General features: G+C 39.9%; 1 protein-coding gene across 5 annotated transcripts in view; it reads left to right on the top strand.

Moving 5' to 3' along the window:
* Window positions 1-24,803, top strand: part of KIF16B (kinesin family member 16B) — a 301,193-nt gene that overhangs the window by 189,208 nt on the left and 87,182 nt on the right. For 3 of the 5 annotated variants that reach the window (XM_054574080.1, XM_054574078.1, XM_054574082.1), the window contains exons 18-23: window positions 13,772-13,804; window positions 14,153-14,206; window positions 15,686-17,044; window positions 20,554-20,706; window positions 22,546-22,642; window positions 23,807-23,857. In XM_054574080.1, the coding sequence (XP_054430055.1) occupies window positions 13,772-13,804; window positions 14,153-14,206; window positions 15,686-17,044; window positions 20,554-20,706; window positions 22,546-22,642; window positions 23,807-23,857 (1,747 nt within the window). The remainder of the gene's footprint in view (window positions 1-13,771; window positions 13,805-14,152; window positions 14,207-15,685; window positions 17,045-20,553; window positions 20,707-22,545; window positions 22,643-23,806; window positions 23,858-24,803) is intronic. The other 2 variants (XM_054574081.1, XM_054574079.1) reach the window with 1 other exon arrangement.

Below are 24,803 nucleotides of genomic sequence, written 5' to 3'. Positions count from 1 at the left end.
GTGTTAATTACTGACATGACCGTTTTCCTTTTTTGTCCTTGCCTATTATTTCACTGTGACCCATTTTAAATGATGAGCTCCCTGTGTTTTGTTTTCAAAGTAGACAGAAAGATGAACTGTAGAATTCAAAGAATAATTTGTCTTTATTCTGTCACTTTAGATTTCCATTGTGCTCTACTCATTTTATAATTGCATAGTCTCAAGGTGAATTGTAAAGGTCAGGTGAGGAAATGAGACTTTTTCTAGTGAAATGATGAATGGTAGTTATGGGCAAGGTAGTTAGTTAGTAGCTTTCCTTTGAGTCCTACATGACAGCGCAATTTTCCTTTCAAGTAACATACTGTATTAACTTGATGACATGCCACAAGCCCTCTGTACTTTAACTCATTTGATTAGACCTTGTCGCTGATTCAGTCAAGGGTTCCAGTTGTACCTCTCCATCCTCGCTTTCAGGCCTTTGAACATACTGCTTCCTTCCCCTGGAACACTTGGCCATGTGTGTACCAGTACATCACATGGCTGAATCCTTCATAGTCTCTAAAAATCTCAGTTCAAATCTTACTTCCTTACAGAGGCCCTACTAACCCCAATCCAAATTTCACTTCCTTGGCTATGCATTCATATCATCTTCTACTTTTCCTTGGTAACACTTTAAGTAGTTGGTAATTGCGTCTTTTGGTGTAACTCTTTGTCAAATCTAGGTCTGTATATTTCATGGTGAAATGAAAAGGTCTGATTTTTTTTTAAAGATTTTATTTATTTTTATTATTTATTTTTAGAGAGAGGGGAAGGGAGGGAGAAAGAGAGGGAGAGAAACATTGATGTGCAAGAGCTACATCAGTCAGTTGCCTCTCACACCTTCCCAGCTGGGGACCTGGCCTGCAACCCAGTCATGTGCCCTGACTAGGAATTGAACCGGCAGCCTTTCGGTTTGCCAGGCCAGCACTCAGTCGACTGAGCCACGCCAGCCAGGAAGCATCCAATTTTCTTAATACTGTATCCCCATTTCTAAGTAGATGGTGTGAAAAATAATTGTTGAGTGAGTGAGTGTGTGTGTGTGTGTGTGTGTGTGTGTGAATTGATGTACCCTAATGAGGTACTTACAACACTTCTTTTATCACAGACTGTAATTCTAACCTTGAATAGCTATGTCCTATGTCAGTGACATCAGCTGTTTTGTCACCATTAACAACCCCCATGTCTCATGATCTTCTAAAAGTTAATCATCATCATTGTTGAAAATAAATGGAAATGGACCAGAGATTCGTGAAAGTGAAAAGGAAGTGAAATGGTTGCTATAATCACAGTAGATAGAGAACAATTGTTGAAACAAGTAGTTTGCCTCATTGTAAATTTAAATGCTTATTAAAAAAAGGAAAACATTCAGGAATGAATAAAGTAATCACAAGTAGTCATAGTTCTTCCACCAAGAAATAATTATTGATTTATATTTGTAATATTTACTTATATTTTACAGTATACATATTTAATTGTACATAAGATATTGTAATTATGCATTATAAAGACTATTTAAAAAAATAAAGTTGAGATTACATTAGATGTACAGTTCTATATTCTGCTTTTTCTTTTAACATTTTATTGTGAACTTTTCCCCATGTCACTGAATGTGCCTTATTTCTGTGCTTATATCATAATGTAACTCTTGATTGATCATTAAATACTTTTTGGGAATATTTCCTTTTTTCACATAAATCATTGATTATAATGCAATTAATCCACTTATAAAAATCTTTACCACTTGGTTATTTCTAACCTAAATCCACACCTCCCTGAATTCTTCATTTGTCTGGAGTTCCTGCTTACATTCAAACAACAAGAAGAGGAATAAAGAGAGAGATGTCAGAGAGAGCAATAGGGGAAAGAAAGGCTGGAAGATATAGAATAGAAAAGACATAACATTGGAGAGCTGGGATTGGGCAGGTGGGCCCAGGGAAGTACGAAAGGCGCTCCCCAGACCTCCACTCAGCCTAAGTCCCGTACTTATGCGCACATTTCAAGCATTGCTGGTTAGGCATGTCAGCATTTTGTCTTTAATCATGCCGTATCAAAGGAGTACAAATATGTGAAGCACACTCGCAAGGCTCTTCCCTTCTATGATGTATCATCAAGGCAGAGGAATTGTGTGGTGCATTTTAAGTCTTTTTCACAACTTAAAACTTTCCTTTTCTGAGTCTCTGTGTTCTCTCTGCCTACAAGTATGCATAGCTTTTTTTTTTTTTTAAAGTAACTTCTCCTTGGGCTACCCAGTATAGATTCCACCAAACTATTCTGTCAGAATCATCTACCATGTACATTCCAACAGTATGAGATTGCTTACATAAATCATGGTGCATCTATAGTATAGACTTGCATAATATCATGCTATGTTGTAGAATAACAGTTAATGATCTGGTTTACAAAATAGATTCTGTTGTAGATTCTGTTGTAGATTATCGGTGTGTGTATGTTTATGGCTGTGAAGGCTAAAGGCTGTATACCAAGATGGGGCATTCATGGTGAGGGACTTACCTGTTTTTTCTACATTTGCAGCAGTTAATTACTTTCATCTTGAGATGGTGGGAAACACCAAAAGTTGTTATTTCTTAAGGCAAAGAAAGTACTGCATTGATTGACACCATCTCCTCCTCCTTCAAGTATTCTGTGACTGTGTCATTGGGTCTGGCTCTGAGCATCATGTCACTGACTTCAGAGCACTGTCCATAACAGTCATTGGCTGAACATCTACTGTGTGTCTTGCAAATGGCCCTCAGTATATATAGTCAAGTAAGGCAGGTCACTGTCCTTAAGGAGCCCTGGTGGACGAGACTCTGTCTACATTCTGTCACCTGTAGGGTTCCAGGTGGCCTTGGCACTGGCTCCCTCTTGGGTCAGATTTGCCCCCACACCATCACTCTCCCCTAGTTCCATCTGCTCTTGCCATGCTGGCCTTGCTGTGTTCCCAGCATGCCATATACATCATCTCCTGGTCATGGGTCTGGCTTCTCCCTCACGTTCGCACCAAATACATCCTCATGGTCACCTTCTTCCTTCATGAATGTCTTTCCTGAATGCCCCTTTCTCTCTCCACTCTCTTTCCTGGATTCATTCTCTTTCATAGCACTTATCACAAAACACATTAATTGTTAGTTACCTGTTCCCCTCAGTAGAATGGAAGGTTTATGACGACAGGAGGTTTCTTTTGCTGTACCCAGAATGCCTAGGATGGTACCTGGCACATTGGTGATCTTTTGAGCAGAATAATTAGTGTATGCATGAACCATTCATTGGTTCCTGAGCCTTGTGCTCAATGCCTTTGTGTAGAGGACTGCACAGGGCAGTGAAAGGCAAAGCTACCCAGAAACATGCCCCTTTGACATTCTGTCTAGTTTAACTTCTGGGTTCTATTTCTTAACTATTTTCCTTTACTTATTCGAAGCAATAGCCAAACAAGGCTCCCTACTGCTTCCTTTGCTTGTATCTTGTCTTCCTCTTCCTGTTTTTTCCACTAGATTACCCCCTACTTATCCCACCCTGCCCGTTGTTATTCTGTCCATCTGTCCAGGCCCAGCTTGGACAGTAGCTCCTCTGGGAGGCCTCCTCTCCTTCTGCAGCTATAAACAAGCCCTCCACCCCATCTTCTGTTGAAAATGGAAGTTTCATGGTGGACTCATCACATTCTGTGTGACTGATATACATGTGTATTTGATTTCACTTACTTCACTCAGAAGATTGAAAGGTACTTTGTCCATCGGTATTCCCCTCAGAGTCTGATACACAGTAGGTGCTTGATGGAGGTCTTGTTGGCTGTGTGGCATGTATGGCTGAATGAGGTGGGCGGAAAATTGCCTGTGCTGCGCTGTTCTTGTTTGTCCAACAGGGACAGGTACAATTTGGGATGATGAATTATCTTTAACTTTTGGGAACTTGTTTCTGGAGTAAAAGTTGCCGTGGTTTGGTTGAGGAGGTAAGATGAAATTCAGAGTTGGAGTAAGGACGGAGGATGAACAGGGGGAGGCGGGCTTTACTCTTGGCTCCTCTGAAGAGGAAATCATCTTGGGCTTCTCTCTAAAACTCTTTGGGCCTCCGTCTCCTGTCCTGTAAAGTTAAGGGAGGGAGGAGCAGAGTGTAGGGATGTGTGCTGAGTTCAGTGTATGATCTCTTGAGTCTCCATGTAGTTCTGCCTGTGACACTATGGCTTGATCAGGTATGTCTCCATCTCCTGGGTTTAGTATGTGGTCCTGGCTGTCTTTACTAGAGCAAGTTATACTACTGTTATGAGAAGAAGTCTGAAGAGAAACTCTAATAAAATACTTTGGTATCAAATTTTACTATTTTTTAGAAAATGGTTTTTGTTTGTTTGAGCACTTTCATTTACAGTACAAAAGGCTTAAGGCTGGCTCCTGGAAAGTCTTCAGTGAGTACTTTCAGACCAGGGATTTGAAAGTTTATTAGGAAACCATTCCCAGGGTACTAGAGATATTTATGTTATAAACTCACGTTTACCTAGACAGGGTTTAATTTCACAACCTCCTAGATTAAATTGTGTTGTGAGACCCCATCTTGATATACACACCTTGAATTGCATTTTCTTGTAACTCACTCTACTATAGGATAACCTGATGTGTTACACCATGATTTTGGGGGTTGCAGGGAAGGAGAGCCACAGGCAGTGAGTGGGGTAGCACTTCCAGCTGCCTCTGCAAAGCCCCTAGCAATTCTTAGCTTTTTAATGAAAGTTTACATGGGAGCTGATGAACATAGGAAAAAGACTGCAAGGCCTTTCCATGAATTGAACAGACACTTCTTCCTTTCATGCTTTCCTGGGCCTACCTTGGGGTAGTAACTACTTTCTGCTCAGCCTTTAAAGGACAATTAAAATGCCAAGGTTCTCAAGGTCAGAGAGGACCTGAGCAAACTCCAGCCTCCAAATTCAAACTCTCTCTTTAGTTTTTAAGGTTCCTTGGGCTTTACTCATTCATAAGGTGACTTGAGACTGACTAGAAGTTTCTGAGGGTGGTAGGGTGGTGACAAGGTCAGTCATTCTGGTCTAAACTATTACAGAATCCATTGTGGTTAAAACCTAATCCCTCATGAAGGATGAGAGGAAGGCGAACCATCTTACACTGATGTCTAGTTTTTTCTAGCTCCTTTCCATTTATCCCATACCAGGATCGGGACTGAAGTGTCCACCCAGCATTTCAAGAAAGAGGCTGGGAGTTCTTTAAAAACTGATAAAATCAATCAGACCAGCTACCTAATTAGCAGGGCTCAATGCATAATGAAATGTGGGGCCTCTTGTTCATGTATTAAGAATTTCAAAATGACAGCAGTAGAGCATCAAGTGAATACAGGGCCCTGTGCAACTTCATGGATCGCATACCCATAAAGTCATTCCTGTATTTGATTATAACCTGAGTCACATAGGAAAAATCCAGGACTATCCAATGACCAGAATTTCATCCTTACCTGTTCCTATACTGGCACTGTATGGCACTGTAAATATCCATGTGAGGGGCTGCTTGACCTTTAGCTCACCTCCATTGCTGGGTAGGAGCTCCTTTCCAGCCATGTTGTGGTCTGGAGCTCAGCTTCCATTACCTTCCTGCCCAGCCCCCTTACAGCTGCCAGCTCAGGTGTCGGCTGGACTTGAGGAGCCATTGTCTTCTGTTTAGAAAGTGGAATGACATCAGAGTTATAACTCTAATCACCATTGGGACAACACAAGGACTCGGATATTTATGCTCTCAGTTTATTTACATTGTTTGGTTGTTGTTGTTACACAGGGACTTGGATATTTATGCTCTCAGTTTATTTACATTGTTTGGTTGTTGTTGTTAATTATAGCCTCACTTTGAGTACAGTGGGGCAAACTGAGAAATTCCCACCCCTTTGCTTTTTCATTTCCAGTGATAACAGTAATGTAAATTGAAGGATGTGCAGTTATACCTAAACATTCTAGATACCTTTTAATGCAAAAAAACCCCCACTTCCTCTAAAAATCAGTTGTATGCTATACTTTTTTTTTGTTGGACCAACACAACATATTTAGTTCCAAATGTCATTTTAAAATGCGAAAAACAGCTGCAAAAACTATAACCTTTTGTGGTTTTTCTTTTAACTATGACATTTAGGAAATTAGCATTTGGGGCCAAGTTAATTCCAGTAAAGTAAGATAGTGAATGACACTTATTGAAAATGAAGCTACATTAAAATACAATTACAGTTGATATGTTTCCTTGATATTAACACACATTAATATTTTACAATCAATTGAGATTTGCTATTTGAAATAATTATCATTGATAATGGAAAGAGGGGCATTTTAAAGTATGATTAATAAATACATAATATTTTACAGAAGTTATACAGTACCAGCAATAGCTCATATCAGCTCATATTTTAAATATTTTTCCTTTTTGATTGCAACATTCTCCTCAGACTCTTTGGGACTTTGTTTTATGTTAAGACTGGCATCTTTATCGTTTTTGTTTTTTATTTATTTTTTACTCTATTTTTGAGGAAATGGGAGTCATATTTATCAAGGACATAGCAATCAAACATTTTTCCTATTTAGAAACAGGTCACAGAAATGAAGTCATATTTCTTCATTAAGAACTAAAATGGGAATCTCTGATATCTTTTTTTAATAATTTAAAAAAATTTTCAATTGCAGTTGACATACAATTTTATATTACTTTCAGTGGTACAACATAGTTATGATTTCTTGACTCAGAACTTTACATTTCAATAGACGCTACTGTTTAGGAGGGCTGTGGTCTCATGCATCTGAGGTTGACAGCCACCACTGATCCAAATACTATTCCCTTCCCCATCCCAGTCACATGTTCTAAAATGAAATCTCCCGAGGAGGAGCCAGTGAGCTCATCAGCCCAGAGACTCCTGGGTCTTCCCCAGGCTGCTCTTCCACCGCCCTTTCTCTGACCCGCTGAGCACTCCTGATCCATTCATTTCTGGCAATCAGCCTCTCCCATGCTTTGCTTCTCCTTACTGTTGTCATCTACTTGCCTTCCAGGCACTTCCTTCAAAGCTTTACCATCTTTCTAAATCCTAACTTTATCTTGAGTGACTCTGTGTGTAATTCATCCTGGGAACACCTTTGATTTCTTACCTTTGCTTATAAGCCTTGTCTTGTTCCTACTTGCTTACCTTTTTAATCAAGTCCTCATCTCTAACGGTTGAGCCATCTTTTTCCTAAATGCCTGGATGGACCTTTGGTTTTGTTTTTGTTTTTGTTTTTTTTCCTTCTTGCAAGAGTTCCAGCTGTAACCACTGAACTGTCTTTCTGGCCCGAAACTACACACGTGCATCTGGGCATCTCAACTTAACGCTATAAGAGAAAAACGCATCAACACAGAGACTGGTGCCTCTGTGAACTGATGGTCTCTAAGTTTGACCACCCGTCACCCTTTTTTCGCTTATTGTCCTTGTCAGTTTTCTTGCCCACTGGCCTCTTCACCTTTTACAAATAATCTCCATGCTCTTTATGCCTCTAAGTCCACCACTCTTCCTCCTTACTCTTAGCAGAGGACCTTGCTTCTGACTGCAGAGAGAATACAGAAGTCCAAAGAGAACACCACCATTAAATCCCATGTCTACTTTAAATTCATCCTTTGCTTCTTCCTTCCTGTTCCAATGGCTGAACTGTGCTTTTGCCTTTCTCAGGCTACCTGCCTCTACTTGTATTATGGACCCTATAGGATTCATAGCTAATATTTATTAACTGCTGATTTCTCATTGGCGGATTCTCAGAGGATCATCAGATCCTCTACCCTGTAGGGACTAGGGTCATTTTGAGTCTATTTTCAGATGAGAAAACTGAGGCCAAGAGAGGTTGAGAACTTGTTCCACAGTCACAGAGGAGCCAGCATGTGAGCTGGGCTAAGCTAATTCCAGAGCCCTTGCTTTAAGCCATTGGTCCATTATTTCTTCTCATGCCTATCAGCGTCCCTTGAGGTATCTACAGCCTCTCCCCAATTTTTTTATTCCCTCTTTCTTTTGGCTTTTATATATTAAGATTTATTAATAAATATATACCTATCAGTTAGTAAAATGAGCATCCATCCTCCTAAAACTACCACCTCCCCTTTATAACTAAAATTACCAGGAAAGCTCTCTACCGTATCTACATAATCAGTCTCTACTTTCCTCCCATTTACTCCTCAGCCCACTGCAGTCTGGCCCCAACCCACAAAGGTTACTCCAAGGTCACTGGTCATCTCCGTGTTGTTAAGTTCAATGAATTCTCCTTGGGCTCTATCCTAACTGATATTCCTGAAGCATTTCATGCTACCATTTACTTATTTCTTGAAACATCCCTTTCCTCTGCTTACTTATGTCTCCCCTTACTTGGTCTTCTCTCTGTCTTCAGCTGCTTACTCCTGCCTCATTGGAAGGCCTCTTTTTCTCTGCCAGTCACTGCAGGGTCTGTGGACATCGAGACTTTGCTCTAAGCTCTTTTATTCTCATTATATACATATGTCCTGGGTAACATCATCTACTCTTGTGGTTTCAGTTTCTGTCTAGATGCTGGTGAATCCCAAGTTCACCTCCATCTTTGATGAAGGGCCTGACAGCCAGATCTTTGTATCCCCTGCCTCTTAGACATCTCAGTTCAGATGGCCTTCTGGAATCATTAGCTACAACATGTGTAAAATTGAAGTTACCTTCTTAAAGTCAGGATAAAGAAGAGATTAGTATTATAGGCTCTAACTGAGCCAGCAGGAGGGTGCCATATCTAAAACTCCATCAACCTGGCTAACACTGTTGCCCTACCCTGGAGAGCCCCTGGCACTCTGTCCCATCCAACTTTCAGGCCCACTCAAGCTGTTAACAGTGACTTTTCCATATGAATGGCTGCTCTTGCTTCATGCTTCACAACTTCCTAAAACTTCTCAAACAAGCAACAGCTGGCCTCAGTGAGCCCCCAACCACCATACCTCTTGCTAAGTGGTCCTAGGTGTGGAACTAGTGGCAACCAGACTACATTCACACATTGGCTTTGCCTGGGAATCTCCAGCACAAGACCAGCACAAGTATCAACCATCTCAGATTGCTTTGTAGCTCAGGCAGGGCGTCCCTGTGCAAAACACAGGTGGGGGCTGACCTTGGCTTGCACTACCCAGAAAACCCCAGAGCCTGTACACTCAGTGGACAGCTACAGACCATGTTGGAGCACCGCTGCCCCTGCACAGCTGATCCTCCACAGAAGGCAGAGGTTGGTGATAAGTGGTCATAGCCAGTCCTTGCAGCTGACAAGCCTGGGTAAATCCCTTGCAATGATCTGCCAACAGCAGCCAAGGCTCAACTAAAGGAGGAGGATGTACCTAGCCCACACAAAGGGCATACCTCGGATACCCAGCTTGGGTTTTAGGGTGCTGTGCCACTGGACCCTACAGGATATCTACTACATTAGGCCACACTATCAAGACAGGGAGTCATAGAACATCTACCTAATATATAGAAACTAACACAAAGATGCTGCCAAAATGAGAAGTCAAAGAAGCATGACCCAAATGAAAGAACAGATTAAAACTCCAGAAATAGAGTTAAAAGAAATGGAGATAAGCAATCTGTCAGATGCAGTATTCAAAACACTGGTTATAAGGATGCTCAGGGAACTTAGTGAGGACCTCAGCAGCATAAAAAAGATCCAGTCAGAAATGAACGGTACACTAAGAAGGGTAGTTCAGTTTACAGGGAAACAATGATAGAGTGGATGAAGCTGAGAATCAAATAAAAGATTTGGAACATAAAGAAGCAAAAAACAACCAATCAGAACAACAAGAAGGAAAAGGAATCCAAAAAAACAAGGATAGTGTAATCAACCCCTGAGACAACTTCAAGTGTTCACATCATTGGTATTCCAGAAAGAGAAGAGAAAGAGCAAGAAATTGGAAATGTATTTGAAAAAACAATGAAAGAAAACTTTCCTAATTTGGTGAAGGAAATAGACATTCACGTACAGAAAGCACAGAGAATCCCAAACAAATGGATTTAAAGAGGCCCATGCCAAGACACACAATAATTAAAATGCCAAAGTTTAAAGATAAAGAGAGGATCTTAAGAGCAGCAAGAGAAAAACAGTTAGTTACCTAAAGGGGAGTTCCCATAAGACTCTCAGCTGATTTTTCAAAAGGAATTTTGCAGGCTAGAAGGGATTGTTAAGAAATATTCAAAGTCATGAAGAGTGAGGACCTACAGCCAAGATTGCTCTATCCAGCGAAGATATCATTTAGAATGGAAGGGCAGATAAAGAGCTTCCCAAGTAAGGAAAAATGAAAGGAGTTCATCATCACCAAACCATTATTATATGAAATGTTAAAGAAACTTTTTTAAGAAAAAGAAGATCAAAACTATGAACAATAAAATGGCAATAAATATATATTTATCAACAATTGAATCTAAACAAACAAAGCAAACAAAAAGAACAGAGACAGAATGATAGATATGGAGAGTGTTTTGATAGTTACAAATGAGAGGGGGTGTGGGGGAATTGGTGAAGAGGTGAGGGGATTAAGAAGTACAAATAGGTAGTGACAGTATAGACATGGGATGTAAAGTATAGTATAAAAAATGGAGTAGCCGAAGAACTTATATGCATGGCCCATGGACATGAACAATGGTGTGGGGATTGCCTGAGAATGTGGGGCTTGCTGGGAGAGGGGCAAAGGGGGAAAATTTGGACAGCTGTAATAACATAATAAAATATAATGAAAAAATTATGAGTTATATAATCAATATTGATTCTGCCATTTTCTAGCAATATGGCCATTTCTCATAGGTAATATGGGAAATACATCACACAGGTACATTGGGAGAGTTAAATGCATAGTTTTCAGAACCAGGTATAGACTGAATCTTCAGTGGATGTTAACTGCTCCCCTCACCTTCACCACCGTGAGTGCTAGCACTAGTACAGCTACCGCCGCTGCTTTTCCCCGTTCCCCAACTGGCTCCATCCACAGTGCTCCTCCTTATCTTAGTGGATCATAACAAGGAGAGGCAATTGTTTTGGACCTAATATGTGCAGATGCTCTATAGATATTTGGCATGTGTTATCTCATTTGGTCCTGGCTACAATCCTTTGAGATAAGGCTTGTGATTTTCTTTAATTTCCATAAGAAATAAGCATCTAAGGTTAAGTAATTCATTACATAGTGTCACAACCACTAGAATTTGGAAAAGGTCAGACTTGCTGACCTCTTAGCTCAGATTTTCTGTGTTCTGCCTTCCCACCTTGTATGTAACCTGGCCAAAGACCTGAGGGAAGAGCTTTCACTCCTCCTTTCTCCTCAGAAACCCCCCAAAATGCAACCAGTTATCCAGTTCTTTCAATTCAACCTCCTGAAAATCAGACAGTATCTTCATTTATTTATCTTAATTATCGGAGATCCTGCCTCCATCATCTCTTATTTATATGAGCACAACAGCCTCCTAATTTGTTTCATGGGTTCTCATATTGTCCCCCTCCCACCTGTTCTCTACAGAACACAGGATCTATGCGTTTTAAACAACCCTATTCAAAGACACTTTTCTACCATCATCTTTAAGGTCACATTCAAAATTCTAAATGTAACTTCAGGGCTCTTCACTGTCTGACTTCTGGTATCCTATTGACCTTCCTGTCTTGCCACTTCCCCCATAGCAAGCCAAGATTTGGTTATTTTGAGCTTCTCTTGAGTTTCTATATGATGCACAAGGAAGAATGGTGCAGCTTAGATCCAGGTTTTCTCACGTAGCTTGCCTTCATTCTACACACTAACTGATTCTGAGGTTAGTGCCCTTCTCTGCATAACGGTGTCCCTCCTCAGGCCTGACTCATGGCACACTTGTGTTTATTTGACTGTCACAGACTAGGAGCCCTGTGGGCACAGGGCCCACATGTTCCTTATAGACTGCTGTATCTCCTGTACCTAGCATAGTGCTTGACATTGTGCTCATTAAAAAAAGTATGCTCAGAATGTCATTTTAGGGAATTGAAGATATTAAAACTCACATTTTATGACCTCCTGAGACCTTGCAGCTCTTTTAGCAACAATTGTATTTGTTGGCAGTATAGACTTTAGAATCAGATTTGCATTCAAGTTCTCCTTCTGATACTTACCTGCGCTGAACCTCAGTTTCCTGTTTTATAAAATGAGAATGAGAAACCTGTCAACCTGCTGGGGTTGGGAGAACAAAGTGAGGGCATTGCATGCTGACTGCCCAGCCCAGCGCCTGCACATTGTAAACAGTCCTCTGGTGATAAGTTTTCATTCGAACGTGGGTCTCCCAACTTTCGGAGTAGCACTTGGCTTATGACCACGCACTGTGTCATTGTCAGAGCAGTGTCTATGGATAGTCACGTTGAGCTATTGTTCACAAAAAATAAAACTAGAGAATAAGTACAGTTCCATTAGGGAAATTCTCATGAGTTTGAAAGTGTTTTATCCAAGAACTCTTGATCATGGTATCTCCCCTGCCAGGTAAGTATATCCAGGAATTCTTTTTGACTGTATAAATATCTCTAGAAGGACTTAACTGTACCAAAGCCTAAAAATATCTACTAGGAAAAAATCCCAAGGGTTGTTTATTGTTATATAAAAGAGAACAATTGTATATTGACTTTAATGGAACCCTACACCTACTTTGTCTAATTACTTACGTGTTGGGCTCAGGAACTGGCAAAAACTATGTGTGTTTGGGTGTGTGTATTATTGATTTCTCATGGATGGCAATGCCTATAATCTACAAATTACTTTCATTTGATAGAAGGATAAATACAACCCTAAAGGATACTTCAATGAAGGATTTAATATTTTTATTGTATATCACAAATTTGAGTATTGCTTTTAAAAATGAATTAATTGAGGATATTTTGGAAGCAGGCTGCTATGGCTCCATCACATCTTATCTTTACGACCTTGAACAAGTTCATTCATATATCCAAGCTTTGGTTCCTAATCTGTGAACTGGAGATACTACTATTCACTACCTTAAGGATTTGCAAGGAAGATAAAGTAAGCTTAGGGATGTGAATCACTAAGCCAACACTCATTTCTGCTTACAAAGTCCATTAGTCATCTTACTGTCGATATTATACCAAATTAAATTGGTAACAGATTTATTTGAAATATTTGTTAGCTCATTGTAAAGGTAGATGTGTTCAATTTGGACTTGCACATTATCCAAGGAAAATAATTCATGGTGAATTTTTCCATAGTTCGACTTTTTAGATGTATGTGCCATCTACCACAACAGGAAAATGTGTGAATTACAGTTCATGCTGTTTATGAGAAATAGTGAAATCTTTCAGTAATTAAATCTGGTGTTTGAGAAAAAAATCAACTTTTGTTATCAATATTTTAGTGAGTTATTTTTCAAAATTCCCAATGGCTCAGCTTCCATTGTGGTAAATATGCTTCTGATCTATGTAGCCTCATGACTACTAGTTAAGGAGGATTTTGACAAACTTCCTGCAGCATAACTATTTGCAAAGTAGAAAATACGAATTTGACTGTTGCTTGCAATTATTATTGATACTCAGCTATTATTAGTGCCATAATTATCATGGGAAGTGTGCAAACAGCTAACACTTTGGAGTGTTGGAGGTTTTGCTTCAAGAAATTATTGGGAAATGTGATATTTATAAAAAGACATCGATTTGTGCTTGGCTCTTGGCTTTTTTGTACCTTACTGCTTTTCTCCTAATATTTTCCTTAATTCTTTACTTAATTGATATCTGTACTTTCTCTCTCTACCTCCCTGGCAGTCTTTTCCCTGTAAAAGGACCCATCTGTCTAAGGTAGAGATTCTCCATTTTTATATATTCATTGCTCACTAAACTGCATGGAGTAGACATGCTTATCATGTAGAACTCTCCTTTCACTATGCTTTTTCAGTACAGTGGTGTTTTGTTTGTTTTCCTTTCAGTAAAATGTTTTTATTTAGTATGAATTCAAGCACCCCAAAAAGAATGTCTAATTTCTAATCGTAGTCATAAAGCAACGTATTCATTTTAAACTTGCTAATTCATAGTTATGAAAAATCAGACTCAAATAACCGATGTTATTTGTAATGTGCAACTATACAAAGATTAAGAGAGAGGAAAGCTTTGTAGAAAAGTGACTCATTTTCATTTGATTTTATTTAGACTTGAATTTGAGCGGCAACAGCGTGAAGAACTTGAAAAATTAGAAAGCAAAAGGTAAGCTACATGGGTTACCAAATTTTAAAACACTACTGTATTTGTGGATTCTTGTGTTAATGTCCTAGATTGATTTCATCTGTGTCTGTTTTAATACCACCCTGTAGCTCTATGTCTGTTATGTACATGTCTAATGACCGTCGGGCATTTTTCTTTAGGGGGTTAGTTTTAATTCTTGTTTGAATGTTTTAAATAGTTCATCTTCAAATATTGTGAGGAAGGAGGAACTGTGTTAGTAGGCAAATTCAATACACTTATTAAATATAATACACCAAATATATACTCGTTTAAATTTAACTCAAAAGTGTATCTTCCTTAAAAATAACAGCTAAGTTTTTAAAAAGCTAAAAGAATGACAGTTTCCCTTCCCTATGTCTCCCTCCTTTTAAACATTTTTTCTTATGCTGGTTGGCCATTTGTATAACCCTCTATAATCCACCTCTTAGTATTCTGCGCTTCATTCGCGCGCGCATGCGCAGCTTATTGATTTGAAGAGTTTTTATGTTTTGGATATAATTATTTGATTAAAAAATCTCCTTTTCTGTTTTTTTCTGTTCTATTTAACAGTCCAAGAAATGGACTATGATATTGGAGTAGAAACTAAAGCCATAGAAAAATCTACAAAGTGAATATTTATTTTCTAGAATCTGGACTTTAGGTGTTACAGATGAATTAGTTTCCTGCATTATATAAGATAGATCCTTGGTGGGTCCGGAGATGGAAGCCATGTATCAGTACTCTCACATACCCTGTGTTCTTGCTTTGGAGGCCACCCCAAACTCAAAACATTGAGTTAGCACCCAGTGGAAATCATTTGACCTCCTGGACAAAACATGACCTGCAACCCTTGTATTCATGCATTTAAGTATTGTAATGAATACTGTTATTTTCAGTTTTATGTATTAATAAGCTAGTATTTTGGGCCATTTGGTGATTACCATTTTTCATAAACTAGTGATTAAATGCTAATTAGCATGTAGTTATTTGAGCAGGAACAATGAACTGTTGATTATCTTAACTTTGATATTTGACCTCAATGAGTTGAAGACAGCATAAGCATTTTTATTTAATGCCATCTCATAACTGAATTTCTGTTGCGTTTTTGCTATTGGGCTGAATAAAATTACTCACATTTAAATTTAAATTGGACATGGTTCTTTCTCTTTGAGCTCAGGGGACTTTTAAAATTATATCATTCATAACACATTATGCTTATAGACTCTACAAAGAAATAATATCAGAGGCTACTTCAAGAGATTAGGCAAATGATATGAAATGATATGTTGCACAGTTATGGAGTAAAAAAATTAAACAGCGTGCTACTGGAAATGAAAAAGCAAGCAGTTCTCCCTCATTTTTATTGTAGTGAAGAGTTTGGCTTTATATTGTATATTCATTTTCAGAGCATTTCAGTTAGGGTAAAGAGAAATATTTGAACACAGTGATCAAATAATGATCAGTCAACATTTTGCATTTCAGAAAACTCATAGAAGAAATGGAGGAAAAGCAAAAATCAGATAAGGCAGAACTGGAGCGGATGCAGCAGGAGGTGGAGAGTCAGCGCAAGGAAACAGAAATCGTCCAGCTCCAGATCCGCAAGCAGGAGGAGAGCCTCAAACGCCGCAGCTTCCACATTGAGAGCAGACTGAAGGATCTGCTTGCAGAGAAGGAAAAGTTTGAAGAAGAAAGGCTGAGGGAGCAGCAGGAAATTGAACTGCAAAAGAGGAAACAAGAAGAAGAGAGCTTTCTCCGTGTCAAAGAAGAACTGCAGCAGCTCCAGGAACTCAACAACAACGAGAAGGCCGAGAAGATCCAGATATTTCAAGAACTGGACCGGCTCAAAAGGGAAAAGGATGTGCAATATGCCAAGCTTGAATTGGAGAAAAAACGGCTGGAGGAGCAAGAAAAGGAGCAGGTCATGCTCGTGGCCCATCTCGAAGAGCAGCTCCGGGAGAAACAGGAGATGATTAGGCTCCTCCGGCGAGGGGAGGTGCAGCGGGTAGAGGAGGAGAGGAGAGACCTGGAAGGCATCCGGGAGTCCCTTTTGCGGGTGAAGGAAGCCCGTGCCGAGGGCGACGATGATGGCGAGGAGCTAGAAAGGGCTCAGCTGCATTTCTTAGAGTTCAAGAGGAGGCAGCTGGTTAAGCTAGCCAACCTGGAGAAGGATCTGGTGCAGCAGAAGGACCTCCTGAAGAAAGAAGTTGAAGAAGAACAGGAAATCATAGAGAGTTTAAAATTGGAGCGTGAAGAAGAATTTAGGTTGTTGGGAAAAAATGATGATAGTGTCACATATGTCACCCAGGTGGCTCAAGATTTAGAGAAAATAAAGCCAGCAGAGTACAGACTGCAATATAAAGAACGCCAGCTCCAGTACCTCCTGCAGAATCATTTGCCAACTCTGTTAGAAGAAAAGCGGAGAGCATTTGAAATCCTTGATGGAGGCCCTCTTGGCTTAGACAACACTCTTTATCAAGTAGAAAAAGAAATGGAAGAAAAAGAAGAACAGCTTGCGCAGTACCAAGCCAATGCAAGCCAGCTGCAGAAGCTCCAAGCCACCTTTGAATTCACTGCCAACATTGCACGGCAGGAAGAAAAAGTGAGGAAAAAGGAAAAGGAGATTTTGGAATCCAGGGAGAAGCAGCAGAGAGAAGCTCTGGAGTGCGCTGTGGCCCGGCTGGAGAGGAGGCATTCCGCCCTGCAGAGGCGCTCCACCCTGGGCCTGGAGATCGAAGAGCAGAGGCAGAAGCTGGCCACTCTGAACAGCAGCAGCAGTGAGCAGTCAGGGCTGCAGGCTAGCCTGGAAGCTGAGCAGGAGGCCCTGGAGAAGGACCGGGAGAGGTGAGGCAAGGGAGAGAACAGGGCATAGCACTGGTGCCAAGTATATTTCACATTTCTTGCCTCTCATAGCGAGTCTTTTACTCTTTTTTTTTTTTAACGTAATTCTTTTAGCTTTTATATTGTCTAGTACACAGGCAAATGCTTATTTACCTGAGAAAAATACCCCTAAACATCCTTTACTTCCTCTTTAGGACCCTTGTTTTAGAATCATTGGTGTAAAGTTGAAAACAACACAGAAACAAAAACAAAGCCCTTGTCCATTACCTCACTGAATGTGTATGTTTTAATATTTGATAAATACAAGAGAATGAAAACTTCCAGCCTTGATTCCTTCCTCCTTTTCCTTTCTTTGTTCTGTTCTGTCTCCTCCCTTCCATTCACTTCCATTTCCCTCCCCCCTCCCTCTTCCCCTCTTTCCCACCCCTTGTAGCCCCTTCCTTCCCTCCCTCCTTTCCACCCTTCCTTCCTTCCTGTTTTCTTCCTCCTACTTACTCAGCTCCCTCTTCTATTTCCCTCTCCCCTTCCTCCTCTTTGGCTTTCTGTCTTCTCCCTGGCTGGCCCGAGCCACAGTAAATCACCCCCAACTGCCTTCATAGATACTGATTTCTATACCTGAAGCAGAAGGGAACATACTTCTTCCACCCTGATGATTCACATTATGTATTTGAGTGGAGGATCCAGGATTCTGTATTTAAAAAGAAACAACCAAACATGATTCTGAACCCAGTAATATGTTTAAGTGTGTTTGATGATCATTTACTGAGGGCCACCTGGTGTGTACACATCACCTGATTTGTTAACCTGCACGGGGGCTTCAATGCTGGTTCAGCCCTTTCTGCCATGCTGACTTTGGGCAGGATCTCTCATTTCTGAGCCACAGTGTCCTCACCTTCATAGGAAGGGGAAGGCGAGCCCAGGGTTCTGTGTGTTTTCTTAGCTCCAGACCCTTGTTCGAAATCTTAACTAAAGCCCAGGTTGAAGGCCTGGAACACAGCATTCCTCTCACCTAGAGCCCCTCTTTAGGGGCTGCAACAGAAGGCTAGTCAGGTGGCTTATAGGAGCCCAGCTTGACATTGGCAGAGGCCTGAGATCCATGCTAATGACAAGGCAAGGCCTGCTCTCAGGTGTTGCTGGAGCCACCATCCATCATCTAGACTGAAAAGGTCCAGACAATCACCTTTCAAATGATCTACTTATACTGTGGATTCTACTTACAATTACTCTCTAGTAATTGCCTGAGGCAAAACAGCAACAAATAACAATCAAAAACCATAATGCTATTACTTCAGAGAAATAGGTTGGAGGTTTAAGAATATTTTTGCAGGTATATTATGTAAATGAAATTGCTGGACAAAACTCCACGTCAGGAAATTTAAAGTAGTGGAGGGCAGGCTCTCAATTTGTATCCTGCAGTGCGCAGTAAAAATGCAGCATGAACTTTTAGCTTGATGTCCCTGGCTCTCGTCAACCGGCTTCACTCCCTGCCATTTAGTATTAATACTCTATTATAGCGGATGCAGTATTGTGCTTTCCATGGAAGTGATTTCCCAATGTCAGCATTCCTCTAGCAGCCACACACAGGAGGCTTTTAGCATCATGTGTTTTGATGGAGTAGACTTTGCTAAGACCTAATTCATGCCAACAAATCTGAGCTCTTTGCTCTGGCTGTGATGCTCCTGTGCATTTTTAGTGTTTTATTATCTCTCCAGGTTCTCATGGCTAAGCCAGGGCTGGGCATGCAGCCTGACTTGACCACTTGTGAAATGTACAAGTGTATAATATTAAATTCATGTGGAACCAGATTGGACCGCAGTGCACTGAACTTGGTTTTGCCTGTCGGTTGCTTTGTGAACAAAATTTAATCCATTTTCTGTCTTTTTCCCCCCCTACTTAATGGTTATATAACCACTGGGGACTAGTATCAAGCAGAAAGTGGCAGAGCTACAACTTGAATCTAGGTCTACTTACCTCCCAACTCTTAGCCTCTTGTCCTCTTGCCTGCTGACACAGAGCTGCTGCCTGGGCAGGCTGGTTCTTCACATGCACTGCAACCCTTCATATAAATCCTGCTCAGCCTTCAGGGCCTCACTCTAACCCCTTTGCTCTGTGGAGTCTTTTACATGGTCCCAGCCCTGAAGGATGTCTTTGAACAGCTCTACTGGGCAACATCTTAATTATAAACATTGGCAGTTACGTACTTATATTCAGCTCATTTTCCTTATGATTTCTGAGACTCTGTTAATATTGTTCCCTGGTTGTTAGCCCCAGCACTTGGCCCCAAATATCACTCCTTTATGTTCATTCTCTTGTCCTTTGAAAATATTGTATGGCCTGCAAGTTGGTGCTTAGTAAGTACTTGCTAATCAGTAGTAGCTGAAGCGCCGAGTTAAGCAGGGCATTGCCTGTCATGGAACCCACAAGAGCTAACCTTGGTGACCCCATAAGCTCAGTTCCACAGTTTAGAAAGTGGCTTTCATGTTTGAGATGGAGCAGTGAAATTGCTGCTGGTGACATCAGAGAGCTGGCAGTATTATAGTATGTTAGCATTTGAAGCTAGAACACCTGGTTTTTGGAGCTGGATGAGTTTAGAGAGACTAATCAACTATCTCAATTGATACGTGAAGACACTGAGACCCAGATTTCATTAACTTGCCCTAGTTCACAAACCAAGTGGGCTGCAGCCCCTAGACGCATCTTGTGTTCCCTGTGACCAAGTTCACTGGCAAACTTGGTCCTGTAGTCTGATGGCCCCAGATTCAAGTATGCCTGGGTCAGTGGAAGAATAGCCTTACAGACAAATGACCTCATATTCAATGTATTATTTATCACAGGAAATAAATGTTTGGTGCCATGGTTTATGGCTTATATGAGTTTCTCGAGACATTCCCCCTGCTTTCCTACATCTTTCATCTTTTCCCCTTTTCTACATTCTCTGGCTTAGCCAAAGTGGATTCCTGGTTTTCATGGCTTAGCTTCTGTGTTCATATTGCCTTCTGTACCAGGAGAACCCTCCACCATCATCCCCAAAGGTCCAAATTCCTACTGGCCTCTGAAGATTCAACGTACAACTACCTTCTCCATGAAGGTTCTCTTAGATTGATGGTTTTTAAAAAAAACTTTAAAGCTTACATCTCTTTTGTCAAACAGAAATATTAAAATGGGATCTGATATATAGTAAACAACTGTTTTATTGAAGCCAGGTTAGGGGGCTCAAAATCCTGCCTATCTACCTCTGAGGATTTACTTGGAGCACATGGGAGTGTCTTTGCCCTTTTTGGTAAAACTCCAATTTTTGGATGCCTACAGCACTTGATCTGAGCCCCTTTTGTGGCCCGTTATCATCTTATACCTTATCTTCTAGGTTTGTGGCATCTTTTCTATTAGAAGGTAAATCTCTTTGCACAGTTTTTGTCTAAATTCCTCACATTTTCTAGAACAATGTCCCAACCAGTGACGATGCTCAGAAAATACTGTTAATAAATGAATTCATGTAACTTCCATCTCTGTAGGTTGGAACATGAAATCCAGCAGCTGAAGCAGAAGATCTATGAGGTCGATGGTTTTCAAAAGGGGCATTTTTGTACTTTGGAGGGAAAGGCTGCTTCTTCCAGCTTGTCATCTAATGCTGAAAAATCTCACCTGGTTCCTCTGATGGATGCCAGGTACTGGATATTAAACTGGTGTCATGCCTGCATTTCTGATGTGGTTCAGTGAGTCACTGTACCTTATATTGGCCAATTTGCATATGGAGGGGTCTGACAAAGATGACAAATAATTCATGACCCTGAGATGTGCTTTGTCTCCATCAACTGCTACATGGCCAGTGGTGGGTTGAGTTTCATTTAAAGGGTGAGTTTCACCAAAGACCTGAGAACTGCCCAGCTATACCCAAGCAATGCTGGTATGAGTAGTTTGTGTGGGAAGGTAGAATTAAAAGATCCTAGAAAACCAGCTCATCTAGAAAGGAGTGATGGAAGGCCAAGTTGAGAAGGACAAAGAAATAGAGTTAATTGAATTGTACCAAGAAGGACCTTATACTGACAGTTAATTTATGGAAGTCATTGATTACAAATAGATGAAGTCTGTTACAAAAATTATACCAGTATATTCAGGATGATCATGAATAACATAACTATAAATCTGATGTTGATATAGTAAAATGACTTTCAACTTGGGTAGCTTTGTCAATTGCTCTGTGGCTTAGAACTCTGATAAATTGACGCAATCATTCTTTGCCTGTAAGAAACTTGATTATTTTTTCAACCCCATCTATGTATTGTATATCAAAATGTACTCAGAATAGCATGAGCTTCTGTAGCCCTTTACAGATAGGTCTGCATATTCCATGGGTCTAGTTTATAAGTTTAGTAAAAGTCCAGGCAGGTAATCCATTTGTGTCTGGCCTTGGCTCAGGTTCAGTTGCACATGATTTTATTTTCAATACTGAAAGGTAAATACTACACTTTATTACTCTAAACTCCATTCTTCTGGGCTGTCTTACCTAAAATATTAATCTCTCTACCCAGCATTTCAGAAAATCATTTTGCCATGGTCAGTACTACAAACAATATTTATAGGACTATGCATGTGCTTAGAACGGTGAAACTAGATTTTTTTAGTGTAGTAAGATTAAAAACATGCAAAATAGTTCGTTTTAACTGGTCCAGCTAATCAGTGGCTAGGGGAAGGAGAGCCTAGGTCTTGAGTAAGACTTCCATCTCAGCATTCAGGCCCCTAGAAGGATTTTAGATGGAAATAAAATTCTGTAGTCTTCGTTTCTCTGCATGGATGGTTGTACTTCATACAATTTCACCTACATTCTATGAGGTATGAAATATTCAGTTGACAACCACCTTAAAAGTCCACTCTCTCTGGTTTCCACTGTCTTGACCCTGTGACAAGCATTGTGGAAGGTGGAGACCATCAGAATGTGGTCTCTCCTACCCAGATGTAGGTAACACAGTTGGAGAGAAGAGACAGCAGGCATAATGCAAGACATTGTTTCATCGAGATAGTGAAGGTTTGTGGAGATTACATTTGTTTCTTGTTTGTTTTTTGTTTTTGTTTTTTTACTTTTAATCTTTTTAAATGACCCTGTGATGTGAGCAATAACTATCAGTTTTCTGTTAGGAAACCAGGGCTCCTTGAATGAAGTGTTGGATCTCAGAGTCAGTGACTCATAGTTGGAGGATAGGGAGCCTTGGGAAACCAGGATCTGTGATTCTCCCCTACCTGGTAGCAGGGGATCACTTAGTCTCCCTTCTATTCTCAAGATTTTGTTACCCATCCAGTTCTCTCCCATTTGGAGAAAACACACAGCTAGTGAACAAATGGCACTAGGTGTCTTAGAAAGTAGAAGAATATTTAAGGTCTAGAGCTGTTGTTATGTTTGGCATTTCAAATGAGAAAGTTTCTTGTTACGAAGAGTATAGTAAAAAAGGTATCTCCAATGCCCTGTGTGGTTAGAAGTGTTTAAGTGCCCCTATCTCCATTGTTCTCAGGGTCAATGCTTACATTGAAGAAGAAGTCCAAAGACGTCTTCAGGTTTTGCATTGTGTGACTGGCAACGACAGTGATACATCTGCAGCTGTGATGAAGGTGAGCTGAAGGAATCAAAGTAACACATTAGTTTTAAAGATGAGCTTTTAATGTTATTGGTGGTGGTGGTGGCACCATTTGTTACTGTGTCTCAGTGAGAAAATTGAGATGCAGTTGTTCTAGAAAAATTAAATATTGCTTGGGTGGAGCCTAACGGTTCCCAAATAGTATTAGTTCAAAAGTACTTATTTTAAAGTTTTGAAGTTCTGGGGGGAAGTTCTTAAGTGAATATAAAGTTTCTTAAATGTTTTATTTACTTTGTTTGATTTACTACTACTCGGCCATAAAAAAGAAGAAAGTTTTACCCTTTGCAACAGTATGGATGGACCTGGAAAACATGCTAAGTGAAATAAGCCAGTCAGAGAACGACAAATACCATATTATTTCACTCATGTGGAATCTAATGAGCAAACTGAACGAACAAGGAAAATGGGGACAGACTCATAAGTGGAGAGCAGGATGACAGCCAGTGGGGATGGGAAAGGATTGAACAAAAAGGAGAAAGGACTCATGGACATGGACAACGGTGTGGTGATTGCTGGGGGGGTGGAAATAAGGGGACTAACGGGTAATGGAGAAAATATAATAAAGACTTTAAAAAGTAAAAATAAAATCCCAACTGAAAAAAAAAATTTTTAAATAAAAATTCTGTGTCACATTTTTTTGTTTTGTTTTCTCCAAAAATACAACCAAACTCACCTGGAACTAGTACAGAATAGTATTGCATGTAAGCAATAATTTAATAAAAGTAAAAGTACAACCAATTTCCATAACTATTTAATTTGCTTGATAAATTATCCCAAGTAGAAGTATAATTTTGCCTTTGAGAAGATAGATATTTGCAACAACTTGATTTTTATCTAAGTAAAAGCTTTGCATTTCTAGCCTGCAAATTTAAGAATTGTCTTAAGGACGTCTTGCTTTTAATGTTATTCTTACAATTTTAAGTTTCAGAAAAAATGGTTGAGTTATCTTACAGGCAGATGGATCAATAGAGTGATGTTTACTGTGGAATATAAATTCTATAGAAAGATTGTCATTGTTGAATGACAAGTATGTTTCTTTAGAATTTTGTTCCCATAAATATTTCCAATCAAATCAGTTATTTCCTCCTCTGTGAACACACTATAATTTAATATAGAGGGCTTTTTATTTTCTTTTCAGAATAATGAGAAACTTCACAATGGTACCATTCAACGTAAGCTAAAATATGAGGTAGGTAATGATTTTTTAGATTGATAGGGTCGCCTTAAATTATGGCATGCTCATGTGATTAAATTTTCTTAATGTTTAGTTGCATAATTAGGATTTTGAAGTCCCAGTGAGATTAATGGCTAACAGGGAAGGCAAGTTTTTATATGGACTAAAAATTAAATGGAATCCTGCGGGTCGAAAACTGCTTTGACTTTATTTGAATGGCATGTAGCAGTGGTGGAGGCTCTTTGCCCAGTTTTTCATTGGTAACAGTATCCTTTCCCTTGGTTTGCATTTAAAAGGCAGAATTGTATAATCAGAATCAGATATGGGATTTGGAAATGAAACTGAGTACTTCTAGATATTTTTAAAACCCTGCTTATTTTATAGACTGAGTTGGCAGTAGTACAAAGGGAATAATTCTTGGCCGATTAGCTTATTTCTCTGGTGGACTGTCAAACCAAGGTTTATTTGGGCATATGATTTGTGAGGGTTTACTTTTATTTTTCTCCACTGAGGGTCTTGTCCTTCCCATACATTCCTAAATTTAAAAAGTAATAAGGTGATATAAATCTTACAGGTAAAGTTCACAAATTCTAGTGAGAGATGAAAGAGGGGTTGCTCCACAGTAGGCTTACCTGACTTTGGCGACTGCCTTGTCCTCCTTCCAGTCATCCAGTAATGACATCTTCCTCTGGACATCCATCTCTTTAGCCAGTACTCTTGTGAAGAGCAAGATGTTGCCTTTCATTTCTTTGTATCCGTAGTGCCTGGCCTTTCATGGTGCTTGTTTGTAGATACGGTAATGGCAATCTAACCAGATAAAATTAACAGATGTCATAAAACAAAAGGCGAGAGAAGTATGACTCAGGTTGCAATACTTGTCAATTTCTCTTGGTCATACTTCATTAAGTATGCCCTGATTACTTTTACATTTTGGACATACGGTTACGGATTCATTTTTACA

The sequence above is a fragment of the Pteronotus mesoamericanus genome, unplaced genomic scaffold (genome assembly GCF_021234165.1).
Source record: "Pteronotus mesoamericanus isolate MK-2021 breed Mesoamerican mustached bat unplaced genomic scaffold, CSHL_Meso_final contig_25, whole genome shotgun sequence".
Lineage (NCBI taxonomy): Eukaryota > Metazoa > Chordata > Mammalia > Chiroptera > Mormoopidae > Pteronotus > Pteronotus mesoamericanus.
This window is presented reverse-complemented; position numbering and strand designations above follow the sequence as displayed.